Here is a 20,247-nt window from a genome sequence, read left to right on the forward strand (position 1 = left end):
ACCACAGCATAGACCAGCCCTGACCACAGCATAGACCAGCCCTGACCACAGCATAGACTAGCCCTGACCACACCATAGACCAGCCCTGACCACAGCATAGACTAGCCCTGACCACAGCATAGACCAGCCTGGACCACAGCATAGACTAGCCCTGACCACAGCATAGACCAGCCCTGACCACAGCATAGACTAGCCTGGACCACAGCATAGACTAGCCTGGACCACAGCATAGACAAAAATAATCTATTGGTCAATGGCTGGGTGCTTTGTGTGTGTGTGTGGGTGTGTGTGACCAAGGTCAGGCCCAAACTGTGTGTTTTGTAGTTCCTGTCAGTTTGGGCCTGACCTTGGTCTCTCTCTCTCTCTCTCTCACACACACACACACACACACACACACACACACACACACACACACACACACACACACACACACACGGTGTTCTGCTTTGCTGCAAATCCAGCATCACCTCATCTGGGAGAGAGCTATTTCAGGAAAGATTGGGACAAACATTCCCTCAGGCACGACCCTCCGTCTCTCTCTTCTCCATCTCTCTCTTATCCTCCTCCAGCCCTCCCTCTATTTTCCTTCTCTAATCCTAACTCTTTCTTTCCCCTTTTACCCTACAGTACCCTCTCTCTCTCTCTCTCTCTCTCTATGCTTGTGTACCTGTACCCTGTTCCTCCCTGTATGCTTGGCTTTGGGAGAAACTTGGCAGAAAGGGTCACAGTTAGTTAAGACTGGGTGGCAGTCATGCTATGCTGTCCTCCTGCAGTCTGTCCTTCTGTAATCTGCCCTCCTGTAATCTGTCCTCCTCCTATCTGGGGAGAGAGAAGACTGGGCGCCCCCTGGAGGCCAGGTGAGGTACCTGTTGTTTCTGAGCCCGTCTCTTGTCTGCTCGCTGGTTCTGGTGGTAGATGCGGCTGAAGTTGGACACGATGACGGGGACAGGGAGGGCGATGACCAGCACCCCACTCAGGGAACAGATGGAGCCAAATATCTTCCCAGCAATCGTCTTAGGGACCATGTCTCCATATCTGCAAGGAGAGAGAGAGAGGGAGGGAGACAGAGAAAGAGTTATTGATATGTTTATAGTGGTCAATTTGGATTTCCTGTGTTTCTGAACATGACAGATAAAAAGCCTACAGGATGTAGAAGAACAGCGGCTACCATGCTATGTATAAAACTACCAGGCTATACAATATATACAAATACCAGGCGATATATAAAACTACCAGGCTATATGTAAGGGATAATGAATGAGGGGTGGGTCTCTGTGCTGTTTAAATGACCGGCGCGGAGGTAGTGAATTTCCCGAGGCGCAGCCAATCTCCGTGAAGGTCATTTAAACAGCACAAAGACCCGCCCCGAGTTCATTATCCCGCTTATACAACGGCCTTTCAACAGAAAACAGAATTCTGAGAACAAAATACATCTATTGCTCATATTAGCTTTGAAAAGTTGATAATTCATGGTTAGAGTTATACAATTTCCATAGCAACCAGTAACTTTTATAGTCCCTCTCCACCCAAATCTAACGTTATGACGTTTTAACGTTATGACAAAACTAATTTAACCCTTCTGGAAGATTCTCACGTCACAAAAGAGCAATCTCGTTTGTGTCTCAAAAGATAGACAACACAATTACGGCCATGATATAGGATCTGTTGCTCCCCAGGAGTCACCGTGTCTGGAGAAATGGATAAGAACCACGCATTTAGTTCTAGTCAGAAAAGAGCCATACATTTAGTTCTAGTCAAGTGCTGAGAGGGAAGATAAGAGGCAAGGAGAAAAACAATTTATTCCAAAAGGCTCAGTTGGTATTCAAATGTATGAGGTGAATGCAGGGCTTCTGATGGCTTCTGGTCTCAAAAAGTGTTCTTTGCTCTTTTTGGCTTCTAGTTATTTTCTAGAGAGGGCAAGACTGACTACAAATAGATTTGAACACAGGCAATGTTAAGCTTAACATAATATTTTGTGACTGAATGCAGAAATAATCACACATTTGATTGAATATGGATGGAATACTGAATTTTAATGAGGTGTATAGCAAGGTGAATCAACTGCACTATTCTTTGCTCGCCCATAGAGTACAGCTATCCCCCGTCAGTAGAAGATGAGGAGGCTAGATTAGAATTATTTATTGGAAAGGAGAGTCGATCTACCCTTCCCAGCCCACGATTTGGAACTGGAGGTTTTGTTGATCTTTGTTGTACTGTATCTCAGCATCATTGTAAATGAGGGTCACTCTCAATGATTTCTTCCGAGAACCTTAAATAAATGTTGAATGAATGAAAACCAATAGGTCAAGTTTAGGGTTAGGGTCAGGGTTGTGTCCAGGAGCTAGAGTCGGGGTAAGGAATTAGGGTTAGAAGAGAGAAAATTAAAATGCAAAAAAATTGAAGTGAAATACAAACCCTAGTATCCTTCTGTTCTTCTGTTCTAGGAAACCTCTGTTCCAAGATTTTTCTGTTCTAGGAGACCTCTGTTCTAAGAGACTTCTGTTCTAGGAGACTTCTGTTCTAGGAGACTTCTGTTACATTAACATTACATTACAGTCATTTAGCAGACTCTTTTATCCAAAGCGACTTACTGTACAATAATTGCATCTAACATAGGTAGTCAGTGTACTACTACTTTTCAGAACTCACAAGTGCATCTCCTTTCTAAACAAGTGACTAAGAGCATAATCTAGTGCTAAAGTTGCAAGATGCCAAGGTGCAAGAGCAGCAAATATTCTGTTCTAGGAACCTTCTGTTCCTAGAGCCTTCTGTTCTGGGATTCTTCAGTTCTAGGATCCTTCTGTTCTCGGATCCTTCTGTTCTAACAGACTTCTGTTCTAAGAGCCTTCTGTTCTATGAGACCTTGTACAAGGAGGTATCTGTTTAAGAAGACTTCTGTTCTAGGAGACCTCTGTTCTAACAGACTTCTGTTCTAGAATACCTAAGAGACGTATGTACTAGAATGTTTCCCAACCTTTTTTTTTTCTGGGGACCCACTTTCAACCATCACGACTCAATTCAAGATAGGCCTTATCTACAAATTGTGAGAAGAGCGAATTTGTGCCTAAATTAACCTTCCTGGCCATTTTTACTGCCAGGTCTGCACCCCCTCATATTATCTTGAAAAGGTAAACCAGCCATTATGAAGAGATATACTTTTGATGAATCACAATGGCAGCGTTTCCCGATAAAGAACCTTCTTAAGGAACCCTTATTAAGCAACCCTTTGTATGGGAGTTAAGAAGTACTTTGGAGTTGAGTGCTTCTTAACTTGTTCGGGAAACCCGGCCAATGTTGTTTCATGCCTGTGTTATTGAAAACATATAGGACTATCTACATGTTAAATACCTTATCAGACCAAATAAATGCATTTAGGCAGAGTTAACAGGCTGTCTCATTGTTTTTATTTCCTGTCATCATCAATGAAACAGAATATAGGCTATGCGTGCCATTCATACTTCACTGTTATAAATATAATTATCAGAACAATACAAACATTCAGTACTATCAAAAACATGCTTCTTGTCGAAAGTTTTGCCTACACAAAGAGTCAATTCTCATGCGAGCAGAAGCCTATAGTAGTAGTAGTACTGTAGTTAAAGTAGGCTAGTATAAGCAATAGGTGGTACGTCCCGCTGCGGCAGCTACTGTAGCCCACCTCACATTTACTCCAGGAAAAGTACTTTCTCATGTATTTATAGCCTTTATTTAACCAGGAAGAACCCACTAAGACAAAAGGTCTAATTTTCAAGGGTGACCTGGCTAAGAAAGCAGCAGTCAATCAGTAAAACAGTGCAAAACATAAAATGCAAAATATACAGTGATAAGCAAATACAGATGCACAACAATTCATCATAAGCAAATACAGATGCACAACAATACATCAGTAACAGCAGATTCACTGTGAAAACTAAAAAACTCTACACTCCTCCGACACTCATCTTTGAGCAGTGTTAAATTCCCCAAGGGGCACTAAAACAGCAAGGTTAAGTGAACTTTCCTCTGGAGCATGATAGGAAAAGGCTTTGCCTAGCTCTGTAAAGGCCTTGGGGGCTTTCAGCTGTAGCCACCTAGTGGATTGTGTCTGATAGCTGGGATCAGTAAAAGAAAGCAGGCTACTGAGGTAGTGGGGGAGTTTACCAATGAGGGCTCTAGGATACTTCTGTTCTAGAAACCTTTTGTTCTAACAGACATCTATTCCAGGAACCTTCTGTTCTCACACTACACAAGATGTTGCTGTCAGCCTCTTCTGTCACATCCAATCACATGGCTAGTTTGTGTGTGTGTGTGTGTGTGTGTGTGTGTTTACGTGTGTGTGTGATTGAGAGAAATAGTGTGTGAAAGAAAGAGTGTGTGTGTGTGTGTTTAGTGGATTGTAGTTTCATCTCTCCCACCCATCAGGAAAAGCCACAAGAGAGAGAAAGAGCGAGATTGAAAGAGCGACAGAAAGAGAGGGAGAGATACACAGAGAAAGAGAGAGAAAGAGGGAGTGAGAGAGATAGAGAGATAAAGAGAGAGATGAATAAGGAGCAAGTGGAATGATAGGGGAGGGAGAGAACAATGTTGTTGTTTGTTATTCCCCAGTGGCTTCTCTCTTTCTCACGAGTCTCTTCATTTCTCTCTCTGCCCATCTTTTTCTCTTTTTCTCCCAGACATACACACAAACACTATAATGTTCTACACACACACACACACACACACACACACACACACACACACACACACACACACGTATACACACAAATACTCACACACAGCCTAGTGCATTCAGTATGGTGGATGTCTCTTTCTCCCACTCATACAGAATAAACATCAGATTAATGAAGTCATTCCAGTCTTTGTCTCTGCAGCGTTGAACGTAACTGATTGAGCGCTAAAGATTGAAATAAAATGTGTCAACTCTGGCGCCTCGTGGAGAACTGTAATGCAGTACACTCCCAAGCCAAAGACCTAACGTGTAACATTTTAGCAATATCGGTCAGTCAGATTATACATATTCTCTGCACATTTATTTCAAAAATAAAAGGTCATCAGGCGCCAGCCTCGTTGTTTTGCGGTGAAAGGTGATGATGATTATAAGGGCCCACAAGCAAGCAGGGCCCACAAAAAAACAAGAGGTCCCTCTTTCTATGATTAAATTATTCTGCATGTAGATCAGTCACACTAATGCTGCATCAGAATTCAAATTAAGCTACAAATAATGCAATACAGATGAAAAAAGTTTTAATTTCCTGAGCAATATCCCCCTTCTTAAATGGTTTGGTCCATGCCATGGTTCATGCTGGCAAGTCTCACCTCTTTTGACATTAAAGTCACTATACCAACTGGCTGTCAAATACTAGCACTAATAGCCTAACGTTAAATCATAAACATCACGCCCATACATAAATCCGGGCACCAGAAAAGAGTGGAGAGAGAGGCCAGGAGAAAAGGCAGCAGAGTGGGAGCCCATAAGCATTTTTCCCACAAGAAAGGTGAGAGTAGCTATGTTAAGACGGTCGGTCAGTTGCCCGCGGTCTCACATTAACCATGACAACGAGAGCCGTTAGCCTAGTGTGTGAAGAACGTGCTAAGCTAGGTAGCTAACGTTAGCTAGTAAGCTTATGTTCTGGTAACACCTCAATCTGGTTAAATTGCTGCTAGCTAACATTAGCTACCATTAACTAGACAGTTAGCTATACAGTTCTAGCAACCAGCCAACTACTGTTCTGGTAAGCTAGCTGCTAGATAACATTAGCTACCATTAACTAGACAGCTAGCTACAGTGCTAGCAACCAGCTAACTACTGTTCTGGTAAGCTAGCTACTAGATAACGTTAGCTACCATTAACTAGACAGCTAGTAGCTACAGTGCTAGCAACCAGCCAACTACTGTTCTGGTAAGCTAGCTGCTAGATAACGTTAGCTACCATTAACTAGACAGCTACTACAGTTCTAGTAAGCTAGCTTGCGCTAGCCAGCCTCAACCACTGCACTGTTCTAGTGAGGTGGCTACTGTTAGCTAGCTTGCCAGCTGGCACACTTGCAAATACTTCCTGTCCAAATAAATACATCAAAATCCAGTAGCAGCAGCCAGGACACATGTTTCCATTCTCATGAATGCTTAAATTATAATGTACTATGCTAGCTAACCGGTCCTGTTGACATGTCTTTTTAAAACCTTTATGTGCTGCTCCTCACAGAATCAGCTGTGGCCCCCTCTGATCTAGACACCCACTCCCAGCTTTAGATGGTGAGTGAGTGACTGGTAGACACTGGTTAATAAATAGATAAATAAATAGTGTTAAGTTAATTAAAGCCTCTGGAAACTCAAATCCACAAAAGTCTTCTAACTATGTAATTTAGTGTATTATGTACATAATAAACAACATGTAATAGTATTAGCAATTACTTTCTATCAACATTCGAAATATTCTCATTTAAGTTTTTGTAACATTCCTGACAGTGGGTTTGAAATGGGCGTTGTTTCATTCGTTTAATGTGACGTCATTATATCTGATATCCAATCATTAAAAAATGCACGTTAGTAAGTCCTACCTCCCCACTAAATCTGCCTCGTCGACAGCAAATTTGCAGTTAGCTAACATATTTGATCCAGCCTAGTATCTTTGTCTATTTTTATCTATCCATCTACCAGTATCTATTTTTATCTATCCTCTATCTCCCCACCCTGTGCACCATCATGATCGTTTGTGCTGTCCCTGGGTGCTCATCGATGAGATGACAAGTCATTCTTTAGTTTTCCAACTGTGTTGGATTTAGAGAAACAGTGGACCGCGTTTTTGGTGAGCTGTGTAGTAGCCGTGTAGCAGTACCCTCTCTCCCTCCACTTCAGCCTCTCCCCGATGCCCAGAGCCTAGAGATCGATCATGTAAGTTACTTGCTAATGATAAAGTTTAAGTACATGTTCCACGTTTATTGTTAACCTCGCCTTTTTCTAAAGAAATCTAACATTGTTAGCTTGCCAACTCAGTGCTTTGTACAGTAGCTGCTTAGCAGCCTAATAATGTTAGCGCTAGCTAGTATGGTTAGAACTAGCTGTGGCTAACTAATTCTACTAATGGATAGAAAAGCATTTTGGAACTCACCATTCAGTGATCGATTAAAATGAATTATTTGGAGATGGCAGGGCTTCTACTGTATTTATGCATCTTCTGAGAATTGAGTATCTGACGGCTCAAACATATACGGCTGGACTTTTAGTTGCTGTGCATAAAACTCAGATTTTTGTGGATGCTTAAAGAGACACTAACATTTGATATCATATATGCATTTTTACTATTTCAAGCCAAGTTTCCAGAGGCTTTAATAGAAATTTATATAGTTGATTTATTTTTAAAACCTTTGTATGTCCTGCTACTCACAGAATCAGCTGTGGCCTCGTCTGACCTAGACACCCACCCCCAGCCCTCAGAAGATGCTTTAGATGGTGAGTGAGTGAGGTAGACACTGGTTGGCTAGTTAAACTTATAACTGAACTACTGTACTGAATAGCAACATGTAGATGTAATCCAGGTTAAGATAGCCTACATATGAAACAGTTACATTACGTAAAGAAATTCATGGTTAATAAATAAATAAATAGTGTTGTTAATTAATAGAAATACATATAGAGTTGATTTCAGTTTAAATGCTGATTTGTTCGGTTCATTTTTGTTATTTTAGAGGGTATTTGCTCTTGAAATAAGAGAGGCGTTTATTAGCCAATCAACAGCCGCCTAGCCAGCTTCCTGTAAACTCTACAGTGCTACATAGATTTCAAGATCCAAGTCTTAAGATTAAAGCTGCTTCGCAGCGATGAGGCGGGGCCAGGCAATTTCCGACAAGTTTAGGAGCAATAAGCGAGAGAATAGGACAACAAGAAAGTTGACATTCCAATGTTCATTTTGTACATTCGTATCGTAAAACATTTGTAAAACATTTTGATGCGTTGTAAGCTCGATTTTGATAATTCAACAATGGTCAATGAGTTTGTGAATTACAGTCTGAAGATCCAGTGTAGCAAGTTTGGTGTTAATTGATTGAAAAATGTTGGATGAGATATGTTTATTAATTTTTACAGGTTTTGTTTGCTTTTCTTCATAATTGAACATTAACTTCAGCAGCTGTGTACTCAGTCAGTTGCCAATCAATCGATTTAGTCATTGTAATCCTCGGCGGGGGTGGGGTAGGGTTGCCAACAGCGATGTCTCAGATTCGTGGAGCTTGCGTTGGACTGTGGGTAACGTAGTTTTCTCTGTATGAAGTGTTGGTTTCAGAGGACAGAATTAAACATTTTAAAAAATTCAATTTTTGAGATAAAATTCCGAAAGAAATCATACTACATCTTGGATATGTGGCTAATGTTGTCACTTTTTATGAGGATGATCAGACATTGATTTGGCGAGAATTAATAGGAACTATATACAGAACTGTTAACAGTAAAACTTTTTGATGTGCTGTGGGCTCAATTTTTCATATTTCAAAAATCTGTGAGGATCGTTTGGTAAGGACAGTCTGAAGATACAGTAGATCAATTTTGGTGTCAATTGAACTAAAAATGTGGGAGGAGATAGGTTTGATAGGTTTAACAGTTTATGAAGAAATCAGAGTGATGGACTTCAAAATTCCTGCAAGGTCAAAGCGTATGAAAGTTTTGTCTCACTTGGGCCTACATTCACGTGGTGGTTTTACAGTGATAGCACCTATGGCTGATTTGTTATGATTTTTTAAAGTTTTAAACTTTAGCCTGTTGCTGTAGCGCCACCTTCAGGTTTATTGACCTACAATGCAGGTTGAGGACTTTGGGTATAGTACTGGAGCTATGTGCAAATTTTGGTGATTTTTTGTCCACGGGAAGTTAGACTTCAGTGGAAGATGGAGAATAATAATAATAATCAGAATTCCTGCAAGGTCAGAGTGTATGAAAGTTTTGTCTCACTTGGGACTACATTCGCGTGGTGGTTTTACAGTGATGGCACCTATGGCTGATTTGTTATGATTTTTTAAAGTTTTAAACTTTAGACTGTTGCTGTAGCGCCACCTTCAGCTTTATTTACCTACAATGCAGGTTGAGGACTTTGGGTATAGTACTGGAGCTATGTGCACATTTTGGTGATTTTTTCACCACAGGAAGTTAGACTTCAGTGGAAGATGGAGAATAATAATAATAAGTAAAACATTTTGATGCATTGTAAGCTCAATTTTGATAATTCAATAATCTGGTCAATGAGTTTGTGAATGACAGTTTGAAGATCCAGTGTAGCAACTTTAGTGTTAATTGATTGAAAAATGTGGGTTACAGGTTTTGTTAGCTTTTTTTTCATAATTGAACATTAACTTCAGCAGCTGTGTACTCAGTCAGTTGCCAATCAATCGATTTAGTCATTGTAATCCTCGGCGGGGGTGGGGTAGGGTTGCCAACAGCGATGTCTCAGATTCGTGGAGCTTGCGTTGGATTGTGGGTAACGTAGTTTTCTCTGTATGAAGTGTTGGTTTCAGAGGACAGAATTAAACATATTTTAAAAAATTCAATTTTTGAGATAGAATTCTGAAAAAAATCATACTACATCTTGAATATGTGGCCAATGTTGTCACTTTTTATGAGGATGATCAGACATTGATTTGGCGAGAATTAATAGGAACTGTATACAGAACTGTTAACAGTAAAACTTTTTGAAGTGCTGTAGGCTCTATTTTTCATATTTCAAAAATCTGTGAGGATCGTTTGGTAAGGACAGTCTGAAGATACAGTAGATCGATTTTGGTGTCAATTGAACAAAAAATGTGGGAGGAGATAGGTTTGATAGGTTTTACAGTTTATGAAGAAATCAGAGTGATGGACTTCAAAATTCCTGCAAGGTCAAAGCGTATGAAAGTTTTGTCTCACTTGGGACTACATTCACGTGGTGGTTTTACAGTGATAGCACCTATGGCTGATTTGTTATGATTTTTTTAAAGTTTTAAACTTTAGACTGTTGCTGTAGCGCCACCTTCAGGTTTATTGACCTACAATGCAGGTTGAGGACTTTGGGTATAGGACTGGAGCTTTGTGCAAATTTTGGTGATTTTTTGTCCACGGGAAGTTAGACTTCAGTGGAAGATGGAGAATAATAATAATTATAATAATAATAATAATAATATAGGCAAATACAATAGGGTTCCGGCAGCTACGCTGCCTGGCCCCTAAATACACTGTTCTGTTCTTACTGTCTACAGAGCCAGGTCCTAGCCAGTTAGAAACCGAGTTAAGGGAGTGAAGAGGCTCATAGTAGTTCCAGTCATGAAACTGCTACAGACAGAGACAGTCCAAGCACAGGAAGTACACAAGTAAATGTCTATGGAGAGGTTAATTGGAAAAAGAACAACGAGAAACAGAAAAATAATTACAAAATGATACATAATAAAAAAAAAAAATTTTTTAAAAAGGGGTTGAAAAAAGTGGTGACGAAAAGTCGGAGGGGTAGGGGCCCACACCAATATTTTTTAAGGGGGCCCAAAATTCATAGCAATGACCCTGCTGGGCGCTGGTGGTTTATCACACTTCAGTCCAGTGGCAACATGCTGAATGACTCTCCATGGGCCCCTTAACCCCAACCCGGGTCTTTGTGTCAGTTCGGGTTCCTTGTGTCAGCTGGGCCTTGGGTTAGCAGGTCACCAAGAGTGAGAAGAGATAGAGAGGCTCTTTGTTGTAAATCCTGTTTGCTGATAGGATGAAATAAACTTTGATCCTGTAACTAAACGAACCAAACTTCACCCGTGTTGAATCCTCATTTGAACCAGAAGACCATCTTGTATTGTGTTGCGCTTGTCGCAACTTTATTTATGATTGGCATGAACACAACGCAGAAACAAGACCAACAGCTCCTTAACCCCAAACATGAACCATCATGTTGAATTACTCCTTATGGGCTCCTTAACTCCAACTATAACCCAACATGTTGAATTACTCCCCAGCTTCAAACAGCCTTAGAGGATATTTCTCTGTTTCCATTAGTCTCACCATGGGGATGAAGACAACGGGGTGCTTTATAACGGGAAGAGCATTAGACCAGGTTGATATGATACACACACACACACACATGCGTGTGCACACACACACATGCACGCACACACACACACATATATACAGTATATACTGTACACAGACATATACACCCACAGAGACACGCCTACACCAATGCACATGCTCCGTGCACATGCTCCGTGCACACACACAAACATCAATACCACTCATTTCACTTTTCGCTGGTAATATAATATGATAATTTCATAATGAAATAGCTAGTCTATCAAGACATTTTGAAATAGCTAATCAATATTCATTGATGTCATCTTGCTCCTGTCCTATCCCATTCTAGGTCACATGAGGAAAGGCTAGCTTTAGTGTTTACTATCACGTCCACACCATCTCCTAAGCCCTGACTACTATCATCTCCACACCATCTTCTCAGTCCCGACGACTATCACCTCCACACCATCTCCTAAGCCCTGACTACTATCACCTCCACACAACCTACCATCAACTCCACACCATCTACTATCACCTTCACACCATCTCCTCAGTCCTCACTACTATCACCTCCACACCATCTCCTAAGCCCTGACTACTATCACCTCCACACAACCTACTATCACCTCCACACAACCTATCATCACCTCCACACCATCTACTATCACCTCCACACCATCTCCTCAGTCCTGACTACAATCACCTCCACACCACCTCCTAAGCCCGGACTACTATCACCTCCACACAACCTACTATCACCTCCACACCATCTATCACCTCCACACCACCTACTATCACCTCCACACCATCTCCTCAGTCCTGACCAAGGCTCCGAACCGGTTCAAGGAACGGAAACGAAAACCGAAAACGAACGGTATTTTATGAGGAACAGAAACAGGAACGAAAACGAAATGGTCTTTAATTGTTCCAGAACAGAAACGTTCATTTGAAATCTTTAAAACCGGTTAATAACGTTATTTTTTCGTTCTTTGTAGTAGGCCTATATAACTTAAAAATAATTGTAAAAAAGAATGAAGCTGATCGAGCCTTTTATGGCCGAATAGGCTAAATTAAATTAATTAAATTTGTAGCCTACATCTTGTCCTGTTTCTGTAATGTAGCCTAGGCCCCTAAATCTGTTATTTCACAGTCAGGATCTTAAATGCTTGCTTAGCGAAATGAAGAGATTTATATATTACAACAATACACCATAGCCTAGTTCAGACTAGGGATGTGCGCAGCGACTATTTTCACTGATGACTAGACGGTGGTTTTGTAACCGATTACATGACTAGTCTAAAAACAGGATTCCCAAGTTTCTACAACAAGTGCTATTTAGAAAAATTGAGGATGTTTCTCAAACTCTGCAAGTTAAGATGCATGACTATTCTTGATGTTTCCCAACCACTCAGCGGCAGCCAATTTGCACGCGTTGCGCAGGGCTGTCACACACTCGCCTTTGTTTGCCTGTGCAAAACAGTAGTTCAGCCTGTCCTTACAGCTTAGTACTTAGCAAAGATATCAATGTGATTTATTTTAATGTTTAATTGAAGAAGAGTAGGCTAGCCTATAGCCTGTAATGTTTCAGTAGGCTAAAACTAGATTTCACATAAAGACCGCGGATGTCAGAGAGGGCAATAACGTTCGAAGGCAAATTAATTCCAACATTGGTCCACAAAGAATGATGCAAATAATAAAGTGAAAGAAATAATAGCCTACTGTGCAAATATAATGTTTTATATGGACCTGCTTACTGTGCAAATATAATGTTTTATATGGACCTGCGTGTCTGCAATAAAGTTCCTCTATCTTTATAACCAACATTCAGCGGAAGACAATTTTCACTCGTTGCGCATCTCGCTCCAAGTATGGTTTGGCTATTTAAAACACGGAGTACAGTTGCTTGGATGTATACTAGTATGCATAAACCTATGTTTTGTGAATTTAATGGTCTGCCTCCTTCAGAGTTCAACTCGGCAATTAGGCTGTGAAAGCGAGCGCGCCTCTTGGAATCTAGTCATAGCCTATTGTTGCACAGATTTCTGTCACGTCTTGACTTTCACAAACCAAATGATTAGGCTACATTAATTAATATGAGCACACTTTAGTGACAATGTGCCATGCAACCCTGATCATTGAATAGCATAAGTTAAATTACTATAATATTAAAGACTGTGGATGTCAGACGATAGGCTACGTATTACGCGTATAGGCGCCAAATCCGGAGCTCCCATACAAAAGGAACGCAGCATAAACAATAGGGATTGTGCAGATGAATGAATGAGGTGACTAATTATTTATAAATAACATAAAACATTATAAAATGAAATAAAAACAAACAGGCCTACAGGCGCAGAATAAAATAGCTTGCAGCAACAGTACAAGAAAATATTTGTACAAGAAATACTGTAGTCCTATAGAGTCTTAATAGGCTAACACCCCCGGAACGGTGAACGGAACGTTATTTTTCGTTCTTAACCGGTTCAGGAACGCTATGTTGGTGGCGGAACACGAGAACGGAAACGTTAAATATTCTGGTTCTGCTCGGAGCGAACCGATTTTAAAATAATTTCGTTTTTAAGCCCTGGTCCTGACTACTATCACATCCACACTTCTCCTAAGCCCTGACTACTATCACCTCCACACAACCTACTATCACCACCACACCATCTCGTATCACCTTCACACCACCTACTATCACCTCCACACCACTTGCTATCACCACCACACTACCTGCTATCACCTCCACACCACCTACAGTACAATCACCTCCACACCATCTCCTCAGTCCTGACTACTATCACATCCACACATCTCCTAAGCCCTGACTACTATCACCTCCACACAACCTACTATCACCCCCACACCATCTACTATCACCTCCACACCAGCTACTATCACCTCCACACCATCCAGGGTTTTTCCTGGCTCAGAATGGGTCTTTGGGGGGTGATATGCACAATTTTTTTGGGGGGAAACCTCAGTTTTATGCTGAGTAGCCTACCAGTGTATATAAGCATACATTCTTTGCTGTCATTCTGACTGAGCTCACTTACTAGTGGTCCAAACCATGGACAATGCAAGAAAAAGGGATGGGCTGCACTTGAAACACCCCATTATCAACTCCTCACCATCTCCTATCACCTCCACACCAGCTATCACCTCCAAACCATCCACTATCACCTCAACACCACCTACTCTCACACCACCCACTATCACCTCCACACCATCTGCTATCACCTTCACAACGTCTGCTATTACCTCCACATCATCTCCCATCACCTCCACACCATCTGCTATCATCTCAACACCATCTCCCATCTAGTCTGGTAAACCAGACTCATGATTTTTTAAAACCTTTTCACTGGAATTTCAGCTGCTCAGAGTGTTTTGAGTTTTCCCAGAAAATGGGGCACCAATCAGTAGACTGCATTTTAACTGCTGTTCCACCCCCAGTCCCTGATTGGTTACCGTAGATGATGATGCAAAATACAGGAGTCCGCCAGTAGAAGAACAGTAATGGCAGCTCCCGAAGCAACGAGCGGTTCCAGCTGCCCAATTGGTTCCAATAGCATCTGCACATGCGCGCCAGGATGGCTAGCGGACTGTACCGTAGCTAATAAACATATCCCAGCAGGCAGTTCGGCCTACAGTATGTTCCAGGTCAGAAATATGAATCTAAAAAGCACAGTTATGAACATTATATTTTGTTTAAAGTCCAGGTTAACCCAGTTCAAATTTTTGTTATGAGCTTCACACACCACAGGAAAACATGTCATTAACCGCCCAGCCAAATCTGAGTGATTAAAAATGTCGCTAAGTATATAAAATAAGGCTTCAAAATCGGTTAAAAATCAGCAGCATTCTCTGGTCTGAGACTGTGGGGGCGTGTCTGCTGAAGGCACCGAAGCCACACCCAATTGCGTGGGGAGGGGGTGTGGAGGGAAGAACCTGTCAAATAGTACCGTTCTCTGGTCTGCATATTGTCACACTGGCACGCCGTCTCTTTTGTGGTAGGAAGGCACAGCTTTGTGAAAACAGAACAGAGGAGTTGAAATTACACTTGTCTAATGAGTCAAACGCACAGATGCTTCCTCCTAACCTACCTCCTGACAAACAACACAGGTAAAACTGTAGCTACTCTATACCAACGCGCCAGTGTTACTGCCCTTAGATGCAAAATACAAAAACAGGCAACGAGGAATGTATGAGTCTGTCCCTATTTTCTCACTGCCACCTCCGGACCCATTCCTATCCCTCCCAGGCGATCCTGTCGTCCCTTGGGATCAATAGAAAAAGTTGTTTAAAATGTACCTTTTAGTCACTGGCTTGAACAGCGCTGATAGCGCGAAGAAGCGTACACTACCGGAGTTGATAATCGGGACAGACTCATCCACTCTCGTTGGCAATGTTATGTGTGAGAATAACGAGCACTCGGCTTCAACTTTCCCTCTCATATCCAACAGAACTGGAATGTTCAGCCAGTAGCCGCCGAGCACCGCTTCACTGGGAGAGGGTGCGTCTTTCTCCAGCTGCAGCTGGTCTACCTAACCATCCCCCTCGCTCCCGCCTCCCGGTCTCCCGCTGGAGAAATATACTGAACCATTACCGGTGAACCCATACGCACATCAGGTGCCACAAATATTGCAGGCAGTTTCTGTATAGTTAACGCTTATAGTCATAATATATCATCCGTAACGTTATTTGGTGGGTGGTCGCCTGGTCGGTGCTGCTAGCTATGTTAGCTAGACTATATACACACTCCCATCTGCAACAAGCTACATAGCTAATGTTAGCTATAATTCCTCCTAAGATTACATATAATTCATCATAGCTGACATTACCACATAAATGCTAAGACACATTTTGTAGATTAACGTAGCAGTGTATTTTCCTATTGCTTACGTTACCTAGCTAACGGTATAGGCAGCGGTGTCGGCACCAAAGGTTGATGCGACAGGAGGAGAATGGAGGCCGGTGAGAGAGATGGTTGGCTCCGCCGAATTCACCAGGACCAGTCGTGAGTCCGTGAAACCCAAAAGCCTCATATTATAATTGCAGAAGCTTTCGGGAGTGAAATGTTTGCTGCAGAGGCGGGCGCTAGCGGTGACAGACTCTGTAACACCATGGCTCTTCAAAAATGCTAACCATTTGCTTCTCATTTCAGCTTTACTCGGGAGTGAAAGAAGGAGACCTTATCATCCTATTCCTGCTGGCATCCAGGAAGGATGCATTTTGTTTAGTTTTATGCATAGGCATTGCTAACTAAGAAAAACTAGCTAATTCTAGACTGTTGGTTAAAACTAGCTAATTCTAGACTCAAGATTGAGCAGGAGAACCGAAGATTCAAATCCGTTCTAGCTTTATATAGTGTTAGGGCGGGGATATGCTAAGAACACCGCTCTACGTCATCCGGTACCGTTTTAAGCCCGCCCAGAAAATCCAGAAATCAAAACTGGTCAAAAACACAAAACTGGTCTAACTTCACAATTCAGTACTACAGATGGTTCATCCCATTTTTACATGTTATCAGCAATGCATCACTAACACATAGAATGTGTTTTCAAGCAAATCTCAGATTTTGGTTAACTGGGACTTTAAGGGTGTGTTAGCAGGTGTTGTTATTTAAGAAAACAGTTGCTAGCTAGTTTGATAAAGCAACCATGACCGGCTGCGAGAATGGTGGGGTGGAAGTTAAGCTAGCGAGGGGAATGCTAATGCTAATACACCCTGCTGACATGCTAGCTGAAAATAAACATGAGTTATGACATTAGTAACCTGTCTGAGGAGTCCATCATTGGTCTACGTTACAATATTTAAACAAGTTCATAGCAGTTAGCTAGTAGCTAGAAGCCTATGCAGACTAGTTAAAGCTAGTAAGAAGTTAATAGGAGCTAGCTAAGCAGACTAGCTAAAACTAATAACTTGGTAACATGCTAAGATTCTATGCATAAATCAATCACCCAAAATTGATCAAGCAAAACATGGGCATTGTATTCATTGTAAGTGTAACGATTCAGCAATAAAACGTAGCTACAAGCGGAACATTATATGTGTAGCCTAATAGTCGAGTGTCAGCACTTATGTGTAACAGAATGCTTTGTGGTTACAGTTAAAAAGTGATGCAAGTACACCGTCTAGCTGTAGGGTAGTAGCCGATGTTGTGACAGTGGAATTGCGCGTTGCACTTACCCCGACTGTTTTACTTGATCAAAAAAACATTTTGGGTGATTGATTTATGCATAGAACTCATACGTTATTAGCTTTAGCTACTCTGCTTAGCTAGTTAGCTCCTATTAACTTGTTGCTACAGATGTGAGAACATAAGAATGTAACTTGACCCGCGGTATTCTAACAGGCGCTTTACGGCATTCCGCACCACCGCTCGCATGCCTATAGGGGCGCAGTAATACTACTCATTGACCCATTGCTGTAGCTCATCTCGCACATTAGAAGAGCCTTCCTTGTTCTCAAACTCCTTGTTCTCTGTCTGGTTGTAATTTAATTATTACGAACAAAGCCTATCTATCTATAGTTTCTCTCTGTAACTGTCGCCGGGTCTATATCTGTTAACTCATGTGTCGGGACAAGTAGAAGTTTAATACAGTAGGGTAACTGAGTGTTCTCATATGGAAAATGGCATCAAGACGAGTAATATATCTAACGGAGCTGACCAGAGATGTGTTTGAAATGGTTCACTCTCCCTATTCCCTATGTAGTGTTACTCATAGTGAACTACATAGGGAATGATTTAACAGTTTTGGGACACTACATGGAATGTCATTGCGTAGGATATTCATGACGCAAACAAGCAGACGCGCCGATCACTGATGGCAGCAGGTTGAAATATCAGGTAGTATTCAGGTTCCATGTTTAGTTGAATGATAAATCCCATATAAATGGTTGGAATTCTAATGATGTGCAAGTGTGATTTTGTCAACTTTAGTGCTGTCTGCTAATAGCAGGCTGTGAAGCTGCACGATAAGACCGTGATAGCAAGTTAGCTCACGACAGCAGCTTCCATAATATTAACGGTAGCTGTCGGTGGCTAAAAAGCAGATAGCTAACTTTACAACGATGATTCCTGTAGCTATTTTGATTTTGATGCTATTAGTTCAACTTCTGTTTCTCGGGCAGGAACGGAGACGAGCTCGCATTAGCAGCAAAGCAGCTACAGGAATGATCTTAACATTAGCTAACTGCTTTAGCCACTGATAGCTACCGTCTTCTTCACTTCTCCTTCGGTAAAACATGACACCGTTGTATTGTGGCATTGTGGAGTGCTTAGGCAGAAGCAGGAAGAGAAACCCGTCATGGGACCTTAAATCAGAAAAAATATGGAATGGTAGTGAACGGCGTGAGAAGCTATTGTAAGCTAGACTGCAAGTAAACAACCACCATTCACGCGACACAGGGAACAGACGTCAGGGGTCAGCTAGCTAGCTAACTGTATCAGTTAGCTAACAACTATGTGAACTCAAACTCCTTGTTCTATGTCTGGTTGTAATTTTAATTATTACGAACAAAGCCTATCTATCTATAGTAGGCCTATAGTAGGCCTATCTATCTCTGTAACTGTCGTTGGGTCTGTATCTGTTAACTCATATGGAACAAGGTATCGGGACAAGTAGAGGTTTAATACAGTAGGCTAACTAGCTAGCTAGCAGAGTGTTCTCATTATGGAACATGGCATCAGGACGAGTAAGCTAGCTAACAGGGCTGACTAGAGATGTGTTTGAAATGGTCCACTCACTCCCTATTCCCTAAGTAGTGTTACCCATATAGGGAACTACATAGGGAATAATTGCTTCGGATATTCATGGAATGTACACACCAGTTAGTTAGCAACTACGTAGACACGGGCTGATCTAATATACGGAATTGGACTGAGGAGTGTTCTCATATGGAACTAGGCTAACACAGTTGTTTCAAGACCAGCAGTAATGTTTGTGGTTTAATTTTTGTCCTTCTCTTGGCTATTCTTGTTGGGGTGAATTGACCAGCTGTTTCAAATCGCCGGACGAGATGCCCGCTTCTATGACTGGATCTACACAGCAAACAAGCATAACAGTGCGTCATGAAGACCGACGACTTGCTACATTAGGCTACCTCCTGGAATACCCCACTTAAGGTCTTTCATATTGAAATTATCTTGATGGTCTGGGGAGTTGCGAGACGTGTTAAGGGAGTGCATCAGTCGTGAGCCTTGACAGTAGGCTACCAGCCTGCGCTGCGCTCAGCACAAAGTTGGATGAATGGATGGACTTATTGGAATCCTGGAAAATGTTGATTGCGCTCTAAAATCATGAAAGCATTAATGTAAAAATGCAGCAACAGAAGTAGTCTAGGTGAGATGGTGGTTTAAATGAATGGCAACACGTAGCCTAGAGGAAAGCATCAATTGAGACTGGTGATAATGCTCATCATCTACAGTAGGGCCTACCTCTGGCTGAGTTCATGGTTACAACCATTCATCTCTTACACATGGGCCTCTACAATACTTGCACAATACTTTGGACGTTAAATCCATCCATCTATGCTGTCTGTTAACTGTGTTGATTGTTTGGATGTGTTCTGATGTTCTTTAACTATGTTGGTTTTAAATTAACTCACTTTTTAGCCCTCCCCCTTCCCCCAAGAGGCTTTTGGTTCTTGCCAGGCCACTATGGTAAATAATAATTTATTCTTAACGGCTTGCCTGGTTAAATAAAGGTTAAATAAAATAATTATAATACATATATATATATATATACAAAAAAAAGAACCTGAGTGCAATCAAGAACACTTCAGTGAATTCACTTTCCTCAACATCCTAGAAACAGAATTACAGGAGGAGAGAAACATCATCTCAACACCATTAGTATGAACACAGACCTTCCCTCACCACCTCAACTCATCTCAACACCATTAGTATGTACACAGACCTCCCCTCACCACCTCAACTCATCTCAATACCATTAGAGTATGAATCAGTATATGGGACTGATTAGTCCCATGAGTCTGCAGTCCTTCCAAGTGCTGCTTCACAGACAAACACCACTGCTGCTGGTGTGTGTGTGTCTGTGTATGTGAGTGTGTGTGTTTGTATCTTTGTGTGTTTGTGTGAGAGAGTGATGGAGAATCTCACTGTGTGATTGTGTGTGCTTTTGCATCTGTGTGTTGGTGTGAGAGCATGATGGAGAATCTCCCTGTGTGATTGTGTGTTTTTGTATCTGTGTGTGGGTGTGTGTGATTGTGTGAGAGCGTGATTGCCTGAAG

At 41.6% G+C, this 20,247-nt stretch overlaps 1 protein-coding gene across 1 annotated transcript in view; it reads right to left on the reverse strand.

Moving 5' to 3' along the window:
- The window catches only part of kcnd3 (potassium voltage-gated channel, Shal-related subfamily, member 3), a gene marked incomplete at both ends in the record, with an annotated part of 177,533 nt that overhangs the window by 13,453 nt on the left and 143,833 nt on the right, over window positions 1-20,247 (reverse strand). Inside the window, one exon of the mRNA XM_084436230.1 lies at window positions 873-1,035. Coding sequence (XP_084292356.1) covers window positions 873-1,035 — 163 coding nt within the window. The remainder of the gene's footprint in view (window positions 1-872; window positions 1,036-20,247) is intronic.

This window comes from Borostomias antarcticus (genome assembly GCF_949987555.1).
Source record: "Borostomias antarcticus genome assembly, chromosome: 3".
Classification (NCBI taxonomy): domain Eukaryota; kingdom Metazoa; phylum Chordata; class Actinopteri; order Stomiiformes; family Stomiidae; genus Borostomias; species Borostomias antarcticus.